The sequence below is a fragment of the Salmo salar genome, chromosome ssa04, assembly GCF_905237065.1.
Source record: "Salmo salar chromosome ssa04, Ssal_v3.1, whole genome shotgun sequence".
Classification (NCBI taxonomy): Eukaryota; Metazoa; Chordata; class Actinopteri; order Salmoniformes; family Salmonidae; genus Salmo; species Salmo salar.
The window spans coordinates 33,550,641-33,564,542 of NC_059445.1; the positions used below are offsets into that span (position 1 = coordinate 33,550,641).

At 42.5% G+C, this 13,902-nt stretch overlaps 1 protein-coding gene across 3 annotated transcripts in view; it reads left to right on the plus strand.

Moving 5' to 3' along the window:
• The window catches only part of spns2 (SPNS lysolipid transporter 2, sphingosine-1-phosphate), a 135,700-nt gene that overhangs the window by 20,158 nt on the left and 101,640 nt on the right, over positions 1–13,902 (plus strand). The window contains exon 1 of one of the 3 annotated variants that reach the window (XM_045716834.1): positions 9,137–9,176. The exons of the other annotated variants lie outside the window; for them this stretch is intronic. Coding sequence (XP_045572790.1) covers positions 9,152–9,176 — 25 coding nt within the window. The 5' untranslated portion in view covers positions 9,137–9,151. Of the gene's footprint in view, positions 1–9,136; positions 9,177–13,902 lie in introns of those variants that run through there. 3 annotated transcript variants of the gene reach the window in all.

A 13,902-nucleotide genomic window follows, 5' to 3' on the forward strand; every position in this document is an offset into this window, starting at 1 on the left:
GCCTCCCTGTCAAATAACAACTCACTCCCCCATATTACAGAAACGGAATTTGCTCTTTACTCAGTAATTTCCCACATACTCCCTGCATTCAGTTTTTGCACTTTAAAAGTTGCGAAATAAATGTATGTTTAAACAGATAATTCAAACCTATCTCATCTAATCTCGTTTTATCTCATTGCTAGTTCCTACCACCCTTCAGTTCCCCTTCTACACTTCCCCACTGTTTTCACAGAGGTCACTTTGATCAAGGTATTTTCTACACTAGAGTCTCATAGTGGGGCCGATCCACACAGAGGGTGTAGTAGTAGAGCAGTATGGCTGTGAGGAGTCGTGTCAAAGACTGCCATTCACCCTGTGTCATGTCCACATTTAGACCCAAAAATGTGACATTTCCACACACATGCATGCACGCATGGACAAGCATGCACTCGCGCTCGCGCACACACACACACACACACACACACACACACACAGGCGTGCGCACACACACACACACACACACATCCCAGGGGAAATGAAACCCAGTGTTTTTGGAGACGACAGCTCTTCTGTGAAGGTCATATTCAAATGCCTATCAGAGCTTTGGTTCCAGCTGCTGACACATGCATTAGAGGCACACTCACTGTGAGAGCATGTGTGTGTGTGAGAGCATGTAAGAGTGTGTGTGTTTCCCCTCACCGGCAGATTAATACACACTTTTGGTGTTTGATGTACAGAACTGTATATAGAACAGAGGAAGAGATCAGAATAAGCCACAGTTAATGACAATACAGCACAGTATTCCGGAAATTATCAGATTGGAATGGGTATTTTTCTGTGACATCAACGCCTCGTAGATTAGGTTAGATGAGATTGCGGTGATCGGATTTACACAGGGTTTACAATCAGATATATAGCACCCCAGCTGCAACAGCCTCAGCCTCCATCCTGGTTTGGTTTGTGGGCCAAAGATACACATAGGGCCTGTTGTCGGCCGGAAACCAGACCCCCGCTCCTACTGACCCACAGTTTACAGCAATATTAACTCTCCCCTTAAAGCAACTCCTGGAAGCCCTCCACTACGGCTACAATAACATTTACTCTGCTTATTTACAGCAGCTCTGTGTTCACTGGGGCTGGATCCCAAATGACACCCTATATCCTTTATCTCGTCAAAGGCAGTGCACTATAAAGGGAATAAGGTGCCATTTGGGACACGCACCAGGTCTTTCTTCTGGAGGAAAATATGTCATCTTTTACTCTCATTCACATGTGATAGAGTAAATAACCAATGGTCCGAGGGACATGTGCGTGTGTGCGCGCGCACGTTTTAATTTTTTATTTATTTCACCTTTATTTAACCAGGTAGGCTAGTTGAGAACAAGTTCTCATTTGCAACTGCGACCTGGCCAAGATAAAGCGTAGCAATTCGACACATACAACAACACAGAGTTACACATGGAATAAACAAAACATACAGTCAATAACACAGTAGAACAAAAGAAAACAAAAAGTGTGCATGCCTGCAGGAATGTCTGTGTATCTGCTGTAAGAAGAGACCTGTCAGAATGTGTCATTGTTTTAGTGTTTTCTGCCAGGAAGTGGAGGGGATAGCCCAACCCACATAGGTACTGTATGTAGGTATGTAAAGGAGCGTTAGGGTTAGGACTAGGAGTGGACTAACAGGCTGGGTTTCTGGTGTTGTTTCTGCAGCGTGTTGTTGCAGCAGGGTGTGTGTGTGTGTGTGTGTGTGTGTGTGTGTGTGTGTGTGTGTGTGTGTGTGTGTGTGTGTGTGTGTGTGTGTGTGTGTGTGTGTGTGTGTGTGTGTGTGTGTGTGTGTGTGTGTGTGTGTGCGCGCTAGCGTGTGTTTGTCCCTGTCCCTTAATGAAGACAGAGCAGAGCAGGAATGTAGACGTGGTAGAGAGGAGAGGAATGAGGAAACAGGACTGTGTTGTTTTGTTTTCCTAAGCCATCATCTAACACCCACTTCATAGTTAAATAACTTCATCACCACCTTGTCCTTTGATCCAGGCAAATCTTCATAGGGCATCTCACTAATAAGCATCAGTACCTTACAGAAATGTGTATATATGTTCACCTAAATTAAAGTACTCAACAGTGGCATTCATCTTGACTTATATGGAATGAAGCATCTGTACATTAGAGATGATTTGAATATTAGGCTTACAGTCATCTGCATTAATTTAGTGGTGACAGTGGAATTCATCTGACATGTATGGAAGGAATTGTATGTTTGAGACTGTGGCTGGTCTTGAGCATGTGGAGCTAGGTAGCATAACTAGTAAAAAAATCCAGTTAATATGTACAGTGTATATGAGGGTAAGCAAGTGAATAATCTCTTATGGACAGATCTACGCAAACATAACTGGTACCATAGAATCTGTCGGGAAGGAATGTGTTGCGTGGGATAACGAGCAGAAGTAGTTCTGGTGTTTGGGTTTTTGGTCACTGGTTATTTGGACAAATCACGATTCGAATGTCAGAAGGGGAGGGGACATTCAGCCCGTAACTTGCAAAGAGAGCGGATTCCGGTTCTGCTCCTTGTTCTAGCATCTCTTGATCCCAGCAATAACACATATGGACCCAGAACTTAATTGAGCAGCTGACCAATTACGCAAAACTTTAGTTCCGGGGGCGGCAGGTAGCCTAGTGGTTAGAGCGTTGGGCCAGTAACCGAAAGGTTGGTGGATTTAATCCCCGAGCTGACAAGGTTGTTCTGCCCCTGAACAAGGCAGTTAAACCACTGTTAAACCACAGTTAACCAATGTGGGGCTCTTACCAACGCTGACTCATGACTTATAAGGACAAGACTAGTGGAGGATGAAATGAAGCAGAGAAAGTCTCAGAGATCGTTTTTCATACGTTTTTATTATTAAAATACACATTTGGGTCTCTATCTCAGTCACAGTGTGGTGGATTAAATCACCCAGAGAAGAAATTAGATGCATATCTTATTCATAAGGAATGAAAAAAATAAATGGATTTGAGAGCCTTAGCTGAACTCTCCCCAAAAAAGAGTGCAATGGAGTAGTCTGAAAATAGTTCTTAGTCTCCAGTCCAGCATCTGTGTCTCGAAAATGAGGATGTGTGGATGACATGTGTTATTGGGGTAGTTAGTGGCCATTGTTGATGGGGAGGAGATTGAAGATGAGGAAGAGGAGGAAAGAGGAAGAGGAGGAAAGATTTGTGGATGACATGGGGTTATGGGTGTAGTAGATATTGTTGACAGCCTGGTAGGAGGAAGAGCTCATGTTGGGAATTGGCCATGTGCATGACAGCCATAAACATCCAGGAAATGGCCATTACATGTTGGATTGTCCTTCACAGTACACCCCCTTCACCCACAGTACACACCCCTCACTCACAGCAGGCCAACATCCCCTTCATTTAGCTCTGCAGGGAATTCAGGAAATGGGTTCAGGAAATGGGTTATGGATGGGAAAGTATTTTATGACAGTCACTCATATGCCTTCGAAAATATTCAGACCCCTTGACTTTTTCCACATTCCACATTAGTCTTTTTCTAAAACGGATTTTTTTTTAAATCCCCTCATCAATCTACACACAATACCCCATAACGACAAAGCAAAAACATTTTTTTTTATGTTTGCAAAAAAATTACATTTTCATAAAAATATCACATTTACATACGTTTTCTGACCCTTTACTCAGTACTTTGTTGAAGCACCTTTGGCAGCAATTACAGCCTTGAGTCTTCTTGGGTATGACGCTACAAGCTTGGCACACTTGTATTTGCGGAGTTTCTCCCATTCTTCTCTGCAGATCCTCTCAAGGTATGTCAGGTTGGATGTGGAGCGTTGCTGCACAGATGTTTTCTGGTCTCTCCAGAGATGTTCGATCAGGTTCAAGTCCGGGCTGTGGCTGGGCCACTCAAGCTCAATTTCGAGTCTCATAGCAAAAGGTCTGAATACTTGTGTAAATAAGATATTTCAGTTTTTTCAACAAATGTCTAAAAACCTGTTTTCGCTTTGGGGTATTGTGTGTAGATTGCTGAGGATTGTTTTTATTTTATATCCATTTTAGAATAAGGCTGTAACGTAACAAAATGTGGAAAAAGTCAAGGGGTCTGAATACTTTCCGAAGGCACTGTATATAAAGTAAACTCCCTCCCTGGACTCATAATGGAGCTCAGATTATAAGCTGTTATAGGGAGAACTAGGAGAAAAGGGTATACTGTACATACAGTACTGAGTAGAGGCAATTAGGACATATCTCTAATGTAAATCTGCTGTATGGGGAAATGTGACAGATTTATTCCATTATTGTCCTATTGGGAGTATATGGGGAGTGTACTGTAGGGAATTGTGATTGATCATAGCATGGAGCTTATATACTGTATATACTGAGTGTACAATATATGACATATGAGTGTACAATATGTAATCCATGACATATGTAGGCTGACCAGGTAAATCCAAGTGAAAGCTATGAACCCTTATTTATGTCACTCGTTACTGGCCGACACTCTAACCACTAGGCTACCTGCCGCTATGGAGTAGTCCATTGGCCAGCGGAAAAATGTGTCCACTTTGGGGTAGCAAAGGTTTGACTGTATTAAATTGTTCCCCACAAGCCCCTGGTCAAATTGAAATATAACCTCTCCAAAAAAGTATATTTCTACAACTTTGTATATCTTGTTGTATTGGAGTCTATGCAATGGAATATTTGCAGGCTGATAAAATAATGTTGAAAGAAGTTGGAATGTTCACATGCTCATTGGAAATGCCTGTATCAAACAACTATGGAACATTCTATTGGGTGGATCTCATCTTAAAAACCATGGGATTTTTTAATATATATTTTTTCTATCAGATCTAATGGTTTACATAGACTGACTCATCATTGAAACAACAATGTTACAAGTAGCAGAACTACATATCTGTTGTGGTGAAATTGGTCATACTGGGAAGTCCAAGAGATCCAAATCTGGTAGCATGTTAGCTTTATAGTTGCCACCTATAATAGTCTGTTGTATAGCAATACTCAGCATGCTAAGATGAAAGGTGTGGTTTGTCATTTGTTGAGTTTTCCCAGCAAGTTAAAACAGATATTTAGGTAAGCACATTGTCTCTTAAAGGGAACATTGGTGATTATATGCTCTTCTGTCCCTGACCATCATCATCTTAAAATGTTGCCCTCTAACCTTCAACCTTTCAAGTTATTTAATGAAATACTATAAGTTACCTAATAATTGTGTAGCCATTAGTTCAGTGGCTAGTTGCCAAACATAATTGAAGTTATGCAATTGGTGTTTAGAAAAAAATCCATCTATTTAGCAATTACTTTTGCTGAATAGTCATTTTTAAAACAATTTTGGTAATATTTTACAAAGATGATATATTTTGCAAACCTTGCTAAATTGGTTTTGCTATCTGCATAACTATAATATATTTTTTAAATTATCCTTCGGCATATTCGACCTATTTTTGAAAGAGTCAGAACAATCCTGTTGGCGGCCATATTGAAACGTATGTACCCTATGGTTAAATCAGCAATAGATAGCTAGGCACCATCGTTTAGACTTTTCCTAGCATTATGAGCTCTTCAGTAAGGCCATTCTACTGTCAATGTTTGTCTATGGAGATTGCATGGATGGGTGCTCAATTTGATACACCTTTCAGCAACAGGTGTGGCTGAAATAGCCGAATGCACTAATTTGAAGGGGTGTCCACATACTTTTGTATATATAGTGAATGTGAAATTTGTCCCTCTGGCCCATGGACTAGAGTGCATAAAGATAGTGGACTTTAAGGGGAGTTATGACAGATGTTTCCTGTTGTGTGATGTGAGATTGTGCCTGTGTCCCAGTATAATTATATTCCCTATATAATGCACTACTCGCCATGGTCAAAAATAGTACGCTATAGTGTTCCATTTGAGACGCAGCCTGTGAGATCCAGCACTAGCAGAAAGCCCCTTTTCTCTTTAGCAGTCATTATTAGCTAGCTATACTGCTTTACTCTCCTTCTGTCAGCACAGTGCTGCAGCAGAGGTGTATTACTATCACTATCACTACTCAGGCAGGCGTGCCAAAGAAAGGAGTAGACAAAATGGCTGCCTTCTGAACTCATCTTTTCCTGTCAACCTGGGTTCATAGTGATTGAGTATTGGTGTTATGTGTTCTCTGTTCTGCACCGTTGGGTTAGGTTATCTACTTAACCCAACACTTAGAGGCCTCCAGTTGCCCCTCTCCGAGAGAGGGGAGAGAGAGAGAGAGAGAGAGAGAGAGAGAGAGAGACAATCTGTCTCTCTCGCTCGTTCTATCTCTCTCCAAAAAGAAATTGTCTATAAGCTCTGTGGTCTGCATGACAGGCTAGCTCTGCTATAGCTTGTTGATGCTGAATTGAGCTTGAAACACCAGTCCAGACCAATTTTCTCTACTGCTTTCACGCACCTGGCTGGCACGCTCGAAGCTCGCCTTTTTCTCTCTTTTCTGTTTCGCTCTGTTTCTTTCTCTACTCACTCACTCTCTCTCCTTCTTTTTTTATCTCCAGAGAGTGAAGGCTGGAGATAGCCTTCCTTCCTATTCTGTTTGAAAAGGGGTATTGATTGTTCTGCTTCACTGCTCAGTCATGTTGGAATCAAAGAGAAGGAGGGATGGGGTTGGGTGGTTCAGGCCCATCCAGGGAGTTCAGTACACTCTCAATGGCACAACCAGTTATCTGGTGTAGTGTAATATTCTGTACATTCTGTATGGCATCACTAGTTATCTGTTGTAGTGTAATGTTCTGTACATTCTGTATGGCAGCACCAGTTATCGTGTGTAGTGTAATATTCTGTACATTCTGTATGGCAGCACCAGTTATCTGGTGTAGTGTAATATTCTGTACATTCTGGATGGCAGCACCAGTTATATGGTGTAGTGTAATATTATGTATGGCAGCACCAGTTATCGTGTGTAGTGTAATATTCTGTATGGCAGCACCAGTTATCTGGTGTAGTGTAATATTATGTATGGCAGCACCAGTTATCGTGTGTAGTGTAATATTCTGTACATTCTGGATGGCAGCACCAGTTATCTGGTGTAGTGTAATATTCTGTATGGCAGCACCAGTTATCTGGTGTAGTGTAATATTCTGTATGGCAGCACCAGTTATCTGGTGTAGTGTAATATTCTGTATGGCAGCACCAGTTATCTGGTGTAGTGTAATATTCTGTATGGCAGCACCAGTTATCTGGTGTAGCGTAATATTCTGTATGGCAGCACCAGTTATCTGGTGTAGTGTAATATTCTGTATGGCAGCACCAGTTATCTGGTGTAGTGTAATATTCTGTATGGCAGCACCAGTTATCTGGTGTAGTGTAATATTCTGTATGGCAGCACCAGTTATCTGGTGTAGTGTAATATTCTGTATGGCAGCACCAGTTATCTGGTGTAGCGTAATATTCTGTATGGCAGCACTAGTTATCTGGTGTAGCGTAATATTCTGTATGGCAGCACCAGTTATCTGGTGTAGCGTAATATTCTGTATGGCAGCACCAGTTATCTGGTGTAGCGTAATATTCTGTATGGCAGCACCAGTTATCTGGTGTAGCGTAATATTCTGTATGGCAGCACCAGTTATCTGGTGTAGTGTAATATTCTGTATGGCAGCACCAGTTATCTGGTGTAGCGTAATATTCTGTATGGCAGCACCAGTTATCTGGTGTAGTGTAATATTCTGTATGGCAGCACCAGTTATCTGGTGTAGCGTAATATTCTGTATGGCAGCACCAGTTATCTGGTGTAGTGTAATATTCTGTATGGCAGCACCAGTTATCTGGTGTAGTGTAATATTCTGTATGGCAGCACCAGTTATCTGGTGTAGTGTAATATTCTGTATGGCAGCACCAGTTATCGTGTGTAGTGTAATAGCGCTACCATTAGACATTACTATGCCCCTTTCTTGGAAACCCTGTGTAATTAGAGAAGTATACCAAGAAACGCTTTGTGTGTACATGACCCTAATTAAGATAGTCAAACTACGCGGGCCGCTTAGTGTGTGAGCTAATTATGCTGCTAGTCAGTTTCATTGACCCCTTAGTAGATCCCCACCCACCCGAGAGAGAGAGAGAGAGAGAGAGAGAGAGAGAGAGAGAGAGAGAGAGAGAGAGAGAGAGAGAGAGAGAGAGATGAAATGTCATTAAAAGTCACTACATAATGACTCTAATGACACATGCCTTGCTGTGTTATGTAAAAAAGCAGAGGATTACCACCAACGGGACTTTTCAATTTCACATGTGCCGAGAGACAGAGAGACAGGTATGCTGTATGGTAGCTGTCCGTGTGGTCGACTGGTTGTACATCACACGCGGACACACACTGACACACACACACAGCGGGATGCGGCCAGAGTGAATTCAGGGAGCGGTTGCATGATTTAGAAAGCGAGCATGGAGAGTGTTTGTCCCTGGCGTCGACAGACAGTATGGCCAGGACAGTGGTGCTGAATTGTTGGTAGCAGTGGTTATTTTTTGGGGGTGGGGTCCCTAGTTCGGGGGCGCACCGGGGTACGATGATATACTAGCCTGAACAATATATACTGACATAAGCACATGCTGTATCACAGCATACTACAGGTCACGGAGGGACCTAACATTTCTTTTTGTAGAATGACTGAGAAGGTCAGTTCTGGTGACTTTTTAAAAGGACACTCTTCTCCAAAATAAATGAAAATAAAATTACGTTGACATACATTTTTTTTTAAATAAAAAAACTCTAGAAATGATCAAAATAACATTTTTGCTTAGCAATAAGCATTATCACCTGATGTAGCCCAACAGACGCAGCATAGTGGCTATAAATAAATAGGCTCAAGCACAGACTTTCCCATCAGCATTTACCCCATTAGCCTAATCATTAGCTAGATCACAAAATCTAAACATGATCTTGTTTCTAGTTAGCAACATGTTGATGGCTTGATTATCCCCCCCAAAAAATTCCACTGGCACTCAGTCAAGGATCACGTACTGTGAATATAATGTAGGCCTACCTGTTAGTCTTGATTCGTGTAACATTTAGCCACGGCTTCCCCTATGCGTTCAACGCCATTGGCGAGCGCTATTGTGCATAAACCACAACGCTGCTAAAAGCAATTCACTCATTTTTGGAAGTTGAGAAGTTAAAAGTTGTGATCCTCCGCTTTCAACGATGGCCATCAAAACTGCTTTCAAAGGTATGTTTTTCTGCGACTGCATTAAGAATGTTGTGCAATTGACTGTGCATGCATGTTTCTCTCCCTGTGTGGCACGCAGGTTCACGTTTATTGTCATGAGTCTTGCCCTGGAGCCAGAACTGAGTGGTTAACGCTAGATGGGCCAGCTGCAAAGTCAAAATTGTCTATATTGTAAAGATTCATTACATTTTTTTGCTTTTTGGTCCTTAATTTAAGGTTAAGGTTAGGCATTATGGTTAGCAGTGTTTTTAAGGTTACAATTAGGTTTAAACACAGATTTTATGACTTGGCACCTTATTCCCTATATATAAAAAAAGTACTGCACTATATAGGGAATAGGGTGCCATTTGGGACGCAAACCATACATCTAATGCATTAGCTCATAGCAGAGCAGCTAACAGCAGATAGGGCTGTACAGTATCTATTATTGATTAGCTGCTGTAGGGATCCTCTCCAATGCTATGAAATATGTAACATATCGGCTAGCTGGGTGAGATGTACAGCATCCCTCATTGGGTTGGAGAGAGATGTACATCAAGCTTACATCTCTCTCTCTCTATCAGTCTCTCTCTCTCTCTCTCTCTCTCTCCCCTCTTCCCTATTTCTTTCTTTATATCTTTCTGTCTTTCTCTCTCTCGCTCTTTCTCTCTCTCTTTCTCTCTCTCTCTCTCTCTCTCTCTCTCTCTCTCTCTCTGTCTCTCTCTGTCTGTCTCTCTTTCTTCCCCCTCTTCTCACCCCACCTCTTTCTACCTCACCTTCAATGTGAGTCACGCAGTCATGTTATTTGCTGTTTCAGAGTCAACAGGAGAGGTACACAGCCACATAGACAGACAGAGACCCAGCAGTGGCGACAAAAAGCCTAGATGGCAGTGCCTTGATGAATCAGATGTTTGCCCAGCCACATGACGCTGAATATAAATATAGACACAGATTATTTTGCTGTAAAATTGTCTGGCTTCACCTCTCAGATGGCCACTGCTTTAGTCTGTTTCAGTCCCCCAGTCAAGCATCCTTCTGGAGTGTCAATAGAGCTCAGTTTTCATCTGGGCTGTTTTCCTCCCCAGTCAGTTAGGAAACAAATTAGGTCATAGTTATTAGAGGGCTGTGATTCAGCTTGACCCTAAAGGACATTGGACACACTCACATACATATTCACATAGAAAATATTAATAGAGACACACATAGAAACACACCACACAAATACACATTGGGCACACTCACATGGAAAAAGACAGCGTTCCCTGCCCGGTCTGTTAGAGCAGAGTGGCGCTAGCCGCAAGGCGAGCCAGCGGGAGGAGAGCGCCCGCCGGGCCGGCTGCAGTCGGACATATTTGTGGTCAACCAGGCCTTTCTCTGCCTCTGCTGTGGCCCTGGCTTTCCCCAATCACACATACACATGCATGCACTTTCTCTCTCTCCACCACACACACCTCCACACACGCACAGACAGACTCAAAAACACACTTACTGTGTATCCCAGAGAGAGAACTCCCTTTCTGTTTTTCCCAGAGCTGTGCCTATTTATATTGATCCTTGTGGTGACACATGAAGCAGGATTGACCCTCGTCAGCAGAGCAGAGCATACAGTAGCATTGGTTCACCACCACCTTGCCTGGCTGCCTCCCAATTGGCACCCTATTCCCTATATAGTGCACTACTTTTGACCAGCCCTGGTCAACAGTAGTGCACGCTATAGGGAATAGGGTGCAGTTTGGAACGTAACCCTTGTAACAGTGGGAAGAATGAATTACATCCATCCAGAGCTCACAGACAGAGCAGCTCACTCAGAGAGCAGCTGAGTGAAAATAAGGAATATTGAGTGAAAGGGGAAGTAAGATATTACCACAAGGAGTAGCGTTACACACACTATGGAAATATAGGCTTGGCAAGAGAGGTTTTGAGTTCTGCCTGACCTGATGGAGCCACCTCCCTCCCCCCTCTATCCTCTCCTTCTTCAACTCTCTTCCCTTTTACACACTTCTCTCTGCAGACACACAGACAAAGACACACACACACACACACACACACACACACACACACACACACACACACACACACACACACACACACACACACACACACACACACACTACACTTCACTCTGGTTGCTAAATGGGTCTCTTTTCCCATCCTCCTCTTAGCCTAGTTCCAGAGTGTCGGAAATAGAAGCGTGGGGCTGAAGATCCATGGGTCCCTGGTGGGGATTGGAAAATGAAGTAGGTCTGCAAGCTGATGGGCTGTTTTTGCGTGTGTGTGTGTGGAGAAAGAAAATGTGTGAGCGTGTGCATGCGTGCTTGTTTTCGTGTGCGTGTGTGTGCGTCAGAGGAGGCTGGTGGGATGAGCTATAGAAGGACGGGCTCATTGTAATGGCTGAAATGGAATAACTGGAACGGTATCAAACATATCTGGATGGAAACCACATGTTTGTTCCATTTAATTCATTCCAGCCATTACAATAAGCCCGTCCTCCTATATTCCTCCCATCAGCCTCCTCTGGTGTGTGTGTAAGGTGTCCTCAAAGGACCATTTAGGACTGGCAGTTTATGACTCATACCCCAAAAAACTGTCCTCACAGAGCTGCATTACATACAGTACATATAGTAAACTCTTCTCAAATCTCATCTGGATTTGAGTTCTGCATTCCACTATTGTATAATGGTTTCAAAGAATTTAACAATTTGAGGGTGAACAAAATTGTAGGTGAACAAATCAGATTTCTATGCAAAACAGGCAAATCAACATTTACAACACCACCTCCAATAAACATGATAGACGCCTAGAAAATAGAAATTGCCTTTCTGAAACGACCCCTAAAAATGACTCGCAGTACTGTAGGCCTTCTTTATGACTATTGCTTTGAATACAATTTTGCGAGACGCCACGTATGTACAACAGTCTCACAGAAAATCCATGTTTGAGGATAGTTCCTCTTTCTGGAAGGTGAAGTTACATATGGATAGTAGTCTGGATAGCAGACAGTACCAAACAGTTCGGTAAGCCTGAGAGAGATCAGTATGTCCCAGTAGTTTCCTTTCCTCTCCTGGCCGGAACCCAGGCAGATCCTCTGGTACTGATCTATAGTCTATGGCCCAAGATCATTTTCTCTTATTCCTAATAAAGCTGTTTTACAGACTAGGGCTGTAGTCGATGACCTAAACTCACCTAACTAACCTCGCTTACTGTTATTCCCAATACAATAGTGAGGGAGGCCACTTATTTGTAGAATCAAACACTGTATAATGTATAAAATATTCATAATATATTAAATGTAGATATTTAGAACATATTTCAAAATAAACTCTTCACTGTTCGCTCTTCATGTTTTTTCTTTCTGTGACAGTCTGTGAGACTGTTGTAAAGCCTATAAAGCTCCATCCAAAGCAGCACTCATGAAGGCATCCATTATGTGAGGTCTGAATAAGTGTCAGCTCTACGCTGCACACAGACAGGGCCGTCTCACTAGTCATAATATCGTATCAGAAGAGACATATAGCATTCTGTCAATGTCACAGGCAACTCCAGCAAACTTCCAGTGTCTTCATCTGTAATTGGGTTCCCCAACGAAAATGTATTAGTTTACTTGATAGCAACGTGTCTTCTATCTGTTCGATACAGTAAAAAATATAGTCCTTTAATTATTTTAGTCCTCTGCATTAAACAAGACATTTTTGTTATCAGAGAGCTTATTTGTTACACCTGAAATGATCAGGCTGGGAATTCCCTATGGACAACTACAGAGCCAACATGACAGATTGCACCAGGAAAAAACTTTACTTCTGAAACGTCCCAAACTTTGTATTTGTTGTCCCTTAGGCTTGTTCATTATGTCTGTGTGTGCGTGCGTGCGTGTGTGTGTGTGTGTGTGTGTGTGTGTGTGTGTGTGTGCGTGCCTGCTTGTATGTGTGTCTATGAAGTCTTATTTCTCAGAGGGAGTGGCCTAGAAAGAAGCTTTTAGAGTACAATACTAAGGTATTGCTGCAGGCTCTCATCTGCAGCAGCTTCGTGAGAATCTGACTCTAGTTTGGCTGGAAGTGGATGATGTGTTATCAGGAACTTCTGCATTCCTGCCATACCCCTATGCCAGCAGTGTCACTGGACTGGCACAGTACATTAAATACACAGGGCCCTGGAGGCCTGACACCTGTGATGCTGCATTGAGGCAATTGTATTAAATGCACCCAAGTATAGACTGAAAACAGCCCATGGAGAGTTGACCTAGCTGAGCTGTGTTTTTTCTGTGAAATGAATCCCATTGTTATTTTTTATTAAAACATCAACAATACAATACAAAGACAATACAAATGGCTGCTCCCTTCAGTGGGTGCTCTGGTCAGTGGGGGTGACCTGAGACGCTGGCAGGGTCTTGAACCTCCCCATCTGCAACATTTCTGCCGAAATTGCCCCAAAAATGTTAAAAATGACCCAAGAGCACTATGATATTTCCTATTGACTGACTGTGGTCCTTCAAAACCCCCAACAATACAGTTTGTGGGTCCAACATCGCCCTGATATTATGACATAACCACTCCCGGACCAGACTCCAAAAACAAGCCACTGATGAACAGTACTTAAAATATGCTCTATTGATTCTGTTTCCACGTGGCAGTCTGAACTGCTCAGACTGTTCAATGCCCCATATACTGAGCATTATTTTTGTAGTGAGAATTTTATATAATGTCTTAACTTGAAAGAATGGATTGATGCGTCAATTGTTGTTTTGTATATC